Source organism: Frankliniella occidentalis, unplaced genomic scaffold (genome assembly GCF_000697945.3).
Source record: "Frankliniella occidentalis isolate FOCC.00 unplaced genomic scaffold, Focc_3.1 Scaffold39, whole genome shotgun sequence".
In the NCBI taxonomy this organism is placed as follows: domain Eukaryota; kingdom Metazoa; phylum Arthropoda; class Insecta; order Thysanoptera; family Thripidae; genus Frankliniella; species Frankliniella occidentalis.
The window spans coordinates 1,080,069-1,087,961 of NW_026267169.1; the positions used below are offsets into that span (position 1 = coordinate 1,080,069).

The following is a 7,893-nucleotide window of genomic DNA, read 5'->3' on the forward strand; positions in this document are numbered from 1 at the left end:
CAACAGTAAAGATGTTTTTATTACATTTCAATTTAAGCATAAAGAAAAACCAGATCAAATTTCACACACTAAATTGATTTTTTTACATTTTCAACGTTTGAGTGTATTAATGTAGAAACATTGACGCGCACGATGTGATAGTGCTCACTGTTTCAAACATTTGTCTGGTTGGTCAACGCGTTGCTCCATGTCTTGTCTGCTGGCTGTCTTTGGACGTCTTTGGTCTATGGTCTTTGGTTAGGAGGGCTAGTTAAAGGAGAAACGCTTTATGTGACCGTATTTGTTCATTTGCGAGTGACAGGATGACGTACGTTCAGTATCCGATCAAAAGTGATTTGGACAGGTTATCCTACGATGAGTACAGAGAGAAAACTTCGCTCTTTAGCGAAACTTGGTTACCTGCATCTCTGGGTTTCGCTGCATTCTTCACGTTCGCTGCTAACAATGTTGCTATGAGGAAACCCTATTACACTGGTGCGTCATTGTAGTGATCTACTTTACATTTTTCTTTGTAAAATTCTTTTAGCTTAAGTGTGCTGTTTACGTAGATTTCATTGCGATGCCCACAACTTTGCCAAAACAATTACTAAACACTATGTTATTCATTGTGCTTTCCTCAGGTATCCAGAAGCTTTTATTCTATATTCCTGTTGGAGTTTTTGCTGGTATCTACTTTCGAGATAGGCAACGTGAGAAGTCTCGTCAGAAGTGGGCTGCTCACAAGCATTACATTGAGTTGCATCCTGAAGATTTTCCGCCTTACCCCAGTGAGTATAGAAAATGCTTCAGTTTGCTCTAATTAGGCTTTATCAGCTTAAGAATCTTAACATCTTAACAGATGCATTTTCATTGTATTTAGCACTATGGCAATGATTTTTAGTTCTGAATATGTTTTAATTGGTTAAAAGTGCTGACCAGAACCTTTAGAAAGATTTGCCATCGCTTCAGTTCGATGGAAAGCAGAGATCCTTGGTTTTGCAGGATCTTAACACAACTTTCAAGGAAACCATGATTCATGACATTGTCGGTCGTTGTAGCATTCCCGGATGTTTTGGTCAGCATTTTAGCGAATATAAAGACATTCAAATGTAAAACCATAGTCTTACGATCAAATATAGTGCAAAATGCACTTGTTCAGATGTTAAGATCCTTAAGCTGATAAAGCCTTAATTTCAATTTAATGTTGCTGATGAAATTGTCTCTGCTGTAGGGCCTGTCAAGGTTGGAGAAACCCTGGAAGCATGGCTTCCTTTCCGCACAGGATGGTGATTGGTTCAAGTCACCTTGTTTCAATGTTGTAGGTTTTAAATTGATAAATATCACATGAAGGGATCTGGGTTTGTACTAGTTAAATATTGTATGTTATGCAGCCTGTTTTTCAGTCTCTGTAATGACTATGCTGGTGTGATTACAATGCTACTATCATGTAAATAAGAATACAATCCAGAAACAACATTTTATTTCTTTTGTTTGATCCCTAAGTGGCACTTCTATACATAGGGAAAATCTGAAATATATCACTTGTGTTCATTCGTTGTGTTTATGGAGTAATATTTGAAGTGATAGTAGCAACACCTAGTGGTTTTGGCAAAGCACATTCTAAAAAGAACTTTTTTTTTTTCAAAAACGAAAATATGAACTATATTTAGGTCTTTTTACAGCAAAACAAGTAAATACAAACTTACAATTTATTTACTTAACTAAAGTAACAACATTGTTGTAAACAAAGTAACAGTCAATAGTTAATCACTTCTGGAGGGCTTATATCAGTCACATGTTGCTGAAAGGGAGGAATGCATCTAAATATTTGGCTCTATTAAGACAAAACCCTACACACCTAATTCAGCGAGAGAAGTTTCTAGCTGTCAAAATCAAGCTGTTGGGTTATTGCCAGAGTACGTAGTCATACTTCGTTGTCAAACACATTAATGTTGTTGAAATTTTAGTTAAAAATTGCCCCCTCCCCAGAAAACACACACAAAAAAAGCAACAACTATTTAAATGTACATCATATGTAAATTTTGAAGTTCCAAAATATAATATTTCAGCATGAGGAGAAATATTCCAAACAGCGTCACCTGTTCTGTTGGGAATTATCTTGCACCTTTGGATATCTCTTCAGTTCTCTGGTGTGTACTGATCCTTACCATCAATACCAGTCCCTTCTGAGTCTCCAAGCCAAGGATATCTTTTCGGGCAGGATCGGCATGTGGTGAGATATCTAGAACACAATGAGAATTGACCACTTGAAGTATAGACTGTAATGTTATGTCTATTCTTAGCTTGATAAAGACCCCATTAATCCGCAGAAATTGAAAGATTGTTAGATTCATTACTAATTAGTTTTATGTTAGCCTTCTTATTTTTACTCTTGAAACTCAAAACTCAAGTGTAATACAGTCTAACAGTTGTAAGTGAAATACCAGGTGTCTCACACTTGTAACTGCAATACCACGTGTGAACTACGCGTACTAGTGTAGGACGACACATGTACCACCCCTCACAAGGCTGGAAACTGATATTGCACTTACAACTGTTAGACTGTATCACACTCGATTCTCCGGAGTAATAATCTACTACAGGGTGTGCTATTTTGAATTTTTAAAGCTGACTTTTTGTACAGCCTATTTTTCCTCTCCCACTTTACGCGTGCAATCCAGTTACTTACCTCGTCGCTGAGAAGTTGGCCTCTGGCGGTTTGAACGGCACCGCACAGCTGTTAGGCAGGCTGCACGGCGGAGGTGGTAGGTTCTCTTTCTTCTCGCACTTCCACGCCTCCAGAGTGTTAAGGTCCTTCGCGGGTCGTGGGTCCGTCATCCACACGAGTGCCTGGGTCACCGTAACGAACCAGACGTCGGGCCTGCAACCAAAGGGGAAAATGGAACATTTGATTGTGGTTCGCGGCGGTGGCAGCGGGGTGCGCGAATGTGCTCAACGTACAAGCCCTTGGACCAGTCGATGAACTTGTGAAGGCCTTGCTCCAACTCCTTGATCTGGAACCAGTTGGTGTGGAAGGGCATCATGTACGGTGCTCTGTTCTGCTTGTAGTATCGGTTGAAGTCCTCCTTGAGCCACTCGAACACCTCGTCCGAGTTGTGGTTGTGGAGCACACACTGGTCGAGGTAAGGGCAGTGGCCGCCCTCGTACGTCTCAACAAAGTGGGCGTTAAGCGGCACCTCCCAAATGCCTGTGATCAGTAACAAACCGCAGTCATGGACCATTCGCCAGCTCCCCGGGCTCCGCTAAGCTCCGCCCGCAGCCTCGTGTCGCTCCGACACTTACCCCGGAAAGTCTTGGTCGGGCAGGTGCCCGACTTGCACTCGTGCGGTATTTTGTAGTCCAGCGTGTACGGCCAGATGGGTACCCTGGACGGCGGGATGCCGATGGAGCTGTCGTAGATGTAGCCAAAGTCGTCCATGACCTCGTACTGCGTGTTGCGGCCGGGTTTGAGGTAGGGCGCGCGCATGCCGGTGACGTCGCTGCGAGACACGTTGGCGAAGTGGCGCAGGATCTCCCGCATACCGATCATCTCGCCTACCCACTCTTCGTAGCCCTTGTCCTGAAGACCTTGCTGCAACCTGCAAAAACAACGACAAGGCCGTTAGTACTTGTGGAGCTTGGGGAGGAAAAGGCAAAAGCGAGGGGGCAGGGGGGTGTACGTACGAGATGGTCTCGGTGCCGATCTCGTGGCCCTTAGAGGCCAGCTCCTGCACCATGTGGTAGTCGCAGTACTCGTGCGAGATGAAGAAGGTTCCACGAATGCCGCAGCCGTTGGGGTTTTTCCGCTGGTCCGTGAACACCTTCTGATAGTGCTCGATGTTGTTGATGTTGACGGCGCCGTCGAACGTGAGCAGGATCATCTGCGGCGTCTCGGCTGGTTCGAGGCCGCCGGGGATGAGGGTGCCGTCGCGCGAGCACCAGCAGTACGGCAGCTCGCACTGGCTCGGGTCGCACTTCAGAGCCAAGTCGACGGGTGTCTCGGTGATGGGCGCGGGCGCTGCGGATCAAAAAGTAAGCGATGATGTCCAGCCTGCCGCAGGTAGAGCACCGAGCACACCAATCTCCCTCGCCGGCTGCGACTTACTCGTCGGCAGCGGTCCGCAGCGTGCCTCTGTTTTGAATGTGCACAGCTTGTTCACGTCGTCGAAGTATAGGCTGGCAGGACAACGGTTCAGGTACGGGTATCCGTCGACGCACTGAAACAGGCGGAGAAAAAGATGTATATGCAGGCGATTAGGAGGCTGTCCCGCAACACAGGGGTGACTAGCGGGGCGGCCTATCCGGACCTTCGCAGGCGTTGGCAGGTAGGCCGTCCCGCAACACAGGGGTGACTGGCGGGGCGGCCTATCCGGACATTCGCAGGCGTTGGCAGGTAGGCCGTCCCGCAACACAGGGGTGACTGGCGGGGCGGCCTATCCGGACCTTCGCAGGCGTTGGCAGGTAGGCCGTCCCGCAACACAAGGGTGACTGGCGGGGCGGCCTAGCTCGACCACCGCAGGCGCTTTTTCTGCTCACCTGGTAAAACCTCCGGCACGTCGAGGGGTCTGCGAAGTTGCCGTTGCCGCTCCCTTCCGGGCACTGGAAGTCCTCCTTCTTGTCATCTTTCTTTTGGGCGAGCGCTGAGGAGGTAGGGGAAAGAAATGGAATTGATCATTACGGTAAGACAAAACATGAAAGGGGGGTTTCGCCGAAGTAGTCGCTTTGAACTTATTGCGGCCGGGCTGCCAGTAGTGACTGCGTGTTCCTGGACGCGTTTGGTCGTGCGGTCCGACCGGGCCCTCTAGCGTGAGCGCCCTATTCCGATAACCATCGCTCCCGTTGGGCGGTGCGCTGCACGGGCGAAACACTCGGAAGTAGCCAGAGAAAAACAAGTATCCTTGTGATTGAAACTGACCGAATGCTGTGTCTAAATTCTAAATCGTTGCACTGCTTGCCCTGTCGTGACCAGCCCTCCCTGCCGTGCGTACGCCTCTGTCGTTTCTGGCTGGCTGCGTTCTGAGCTGATTTAATCTAGACTTTTATAACACATGCGGCTCTTTTTTTATGAATCGTTGAAAACATATTTTTATTGGGTACTCTGGCTACACGGGCGAGCGCGCGGATCCCTCACTGCACGAGAGCTGTCGCAGCCAGTCGAGCCCAGCGGCCGGACCCGTACAGCGCGCTCCATCCTGTACTACATGGTGTTGTGGATGCGCAGCGCCCGCTGTGTGTGCCGCTTGTCCATCTGCCGTGTGTGTGTCTGTCTGTCGGTCCGTCTCCCAGGCGACCTTACGTCACGCGGCGGGGGCACCCAGCGCGCGCGCCACTCTGAAGGTCACTCTTTGTAGGAGAAAGTAAGTAATCTGGTTACCCGCGGGCTGGGCAGGCTGAGCCCGCCGCTCCACTCGTTTGCTGCCGGGTCTAGCGCAGACTGCAGCTGCTCCATCCCGCTCCCGCCAAAACAGGCGCGGCCTCTCGCCGCCTCGCCCGGGCCGCACGACCCGCGACCACAAACTTTCTTTGTAAAATTACGATAGTGACCTCCCCGTTGCGCCGTCAGCGCCATCGTTCCGCCGTTACACCACGGCTTACTGCCTCGCTGCCTCCCGGGGCCCGTGCAGTTTGCTCTCCAAGGGCCGCAACCGCATCACGAAAGACAAGGTGACTTTGCCGATGGGCTGAATTCGATGTCTGAAATCGAGATACAAACTTCAGCTTAGTTCTCTCTTCGTACAATTAATCCGGTCGTGACAACCAACACTCCCTCCAGGTTGTAAGGGCATCGGATTCTGGGTTTCAGCTATCGAATTCAGCCTACCGAACAGAGTTGACAAAAGTCTTTTCTCTCGCGTGTGCATGGGACTGCATGGGGGAGGGGTAGGTCTGTGGGAGCCCCCTATAGAGAGCCTAGCCCCTGGAGTGCGGGGTGGGTGGGGGGGCTCACCTTGAGGGGCTCACACACACACCGTGCCGTGCCGCGGCGCGCTGCAGTCAGGCCGGGATGCATTCAGAACTCACCGTCCTTGCCGTCTCGGTCCCTCACCCGGCACCCGCGGTCGCCACGCTACTTAAATAAGGAAGCGGCTCGCCATTTTCACATGTTCTGCTGTTCCCCTCCCTTGAACGAAAAGCAATGAATTTTCCATCTCTCAAAAAGGGGGCAAAAAAAATGGGCACATGCCCCCCCTTTCGTGTGTAAAGGTTTCTATGTTGTCCTTCACAAGTAGGTCCATCAGAATCCATTAACTTTAGCACACAATAAGTCGTGAACGCGTGGGTTTGAACAACAGCCCCGGCCAACTGACCCTATTTTTAAGACGCTGTGCAACGCCCCGCCCCCGCCCCGCCCCACTCGTACTCTGCTGCAGGCCGTTGCATGATGTGTGTGGTTAGAGAGTCTCGAGAGACTCCACCTCCAGTCGTTTCCCTGTTTCCTAACAGTCCCTCTTAAGACCGCAGAAACAACACACTCTTGTACTGCTGCTTCCCCAGACAGTGCGCCCGATAGAAGGCGTGACAAACAAAAGAGCGCAGTAGACCGACGAAAGGGGAGGAAAAGAAAAACACTCCCGAATCGTGTGTCGTTTGGGTTTTATTCCATCCTCCTATGTTGGAATTATCATAACAAAATGTCAGGGTTGAAGCCATCCAGCTCGAGGCTCGCATCGCAGACCTGTTTCGCAGTCGACTGCTGTCCGCTCCTAGTCGACCCACGCCGCTGTCCGCTCCTAACGGTCTGACCCCGCAAAACTGTATTATTGCAGTTGAGTGGTTCGAGACGCGCCTGCATCGTATCCGGGCTGTATGGAGCAGGGGCTGATAGAACGAGCCGAGCCGAGCCAGCAGGCCACGGCTCGGAACCGAGCCGAGCCGGTTTGGAGACCGCAACGCACGAGCGCAGCTAAAGAGTCCTCGTATGATTATGCCCCCCCCCCTCTCTCTCTCTTGCCCCCTCCCCCCTGCACTGCGTCTCCTTTCCTTACGTGACTTCCTTTACTCCCCCCCTCCCCTCCCCCGGGGCGATACCGGCGGACAGGAAACACCGAGAAGTTATAGAGCACACGTTCGGACATATGTTTGAATCAAACCAGAAAAAAACGCACACCATTTGTTTTCAATCCATATGTTCCAGACTCTCTTGTTAGAAAATGATGATCGGATAAAACAAAATCGTCTTAATCCAGTCCAGGTCCAGAGAGTGGCGAAAGTTCGTTACTCATTTCTCCTCAATCGGTCGGTCGTAATGGGAAATCAGATTCCTCTCATCGCATCGTGGTCATGCCGCAGCCACACCGTGGTCACGCCACAAATCTGCTAGTCTCTCCCTCACTGCGGGCGCCCTGGTCGCGTTTGCACTCACCTGCGGCCACTACCACCGCCAGCCCCGCGAGGACCAGCGCGCTGCGGGCCATCTTGTGCTCGGCGCGGGCGTACGGCCTCTGGCCCTTGTGGTGAGCCTGGCACCGTCACGTCCTGAACGACTCGTCTCGTTCTCGTCCGTACGGTCTCGCGACTCGATTCATACTGAGGTGTTCGCACAGCGACCCGGCCGGGCCGCGCGGGCCGCGCCGCCGCGCAGGGCAGGGGGCGGCAGGGGGCGGCTAGGGGGCGGCAGTCCGACGGCAGGGCGGCGGCAGGGGGCGGTAGCAAGGGGGCCCGTGCGTCCGCCGGGCCGGGCTAAACATTTAGGGAGCCGGTTGACTTGTCCTTCCCTGTGGCTCCCGCCCCCTCCCCTCCCGCACAGGACCTGCGTCCCACCCGCCTCATTGGCTGTCCACTTTCTCTCCTGCCTCTCTCTCTATATCTATCTTTCTCCCTCTCTTTCTCTCTCCCCACTGATTTGTCCTTCTCGTCTACCTCTGGTCACCTCTGACATTCCCCCTAGCCCCCAGTCCACCCCCACCACTTCAA

General features: G+C 51.4%; 3 protein-coding genes across 3 annotated transcripts in view; 2 read left to right on the plus strand and 1 right to left on the minus strand.

The window, feature by feature from the left end:
- The first annotated feature begins 180 nt into the window (after positions 1 to 180).
- LOC113212993 (NADH dehydrogenase [ubiquinone] 1 subunit C2) lies at positions 181 to 1,455 on the plus strand. Its single transcript, XM_026431891.2, has 3 exons — positions 181 to 474; positions 621 to 767; positions 1,211 to 1,455. The coding sequence occupies exons 1-3, from the start codon at positions 303 to 305 to the stop codon at positions 1,267 to 1,269; spliced, it is 378 nt and encodes a 125-aa protein (XP_026287676.1). The 5' UTR covers positions 181 to 302; the 3' UTR covers positions 1,270 to 1,455.
- Positions 1,438 to 7,503, minus strand: LOC113212992 (chitin deacetylase 1). Its single transcript, XM_026431890.2, has 8 exons — positions 7,343 to 7,503; positions 4,516 to 4,619; positions 4,085 to 4,196; positions 3,664 to 3,997; positions 3,283 to 3,578; positions 2,941 to 3,187; positions 2,669 to 2,860; positions 1,438 to 2,221 (listed from the first exon to the last, which is right to left on the minus strand). The coding sequence occupies exons 1-8, from the start codon at positions 7,392 to 7,394 to the stop codon at positions 2,119 to 2,121; spliced, it is 1,440 nt and encodes a 479-aa protein (XP_026287675.1). The 5' UTR covers positions 7,395 to 7,503; the 3' UTR covers positions 1,438 to 2,118.
- The window catches only part of LOC113213041 (alpha-1,3-mannosyl-glycoprotein 2-beta-N-acetylglucosaminyltransferase), a 13,013-nt gene continuing 10,300 nt past the window's right edge, over positions 5,181 to 7,893 (plus strand). Inside the window, exon 1 of the mRNA XM_052266465.1 lies at positions 5,181 to 5,336. The gene's annotated coding sequence lies outside the window, so the exon portion shown is untranslated. The remainder of the gene's footprint in view (positions 5,337 to 7,893) is intronic.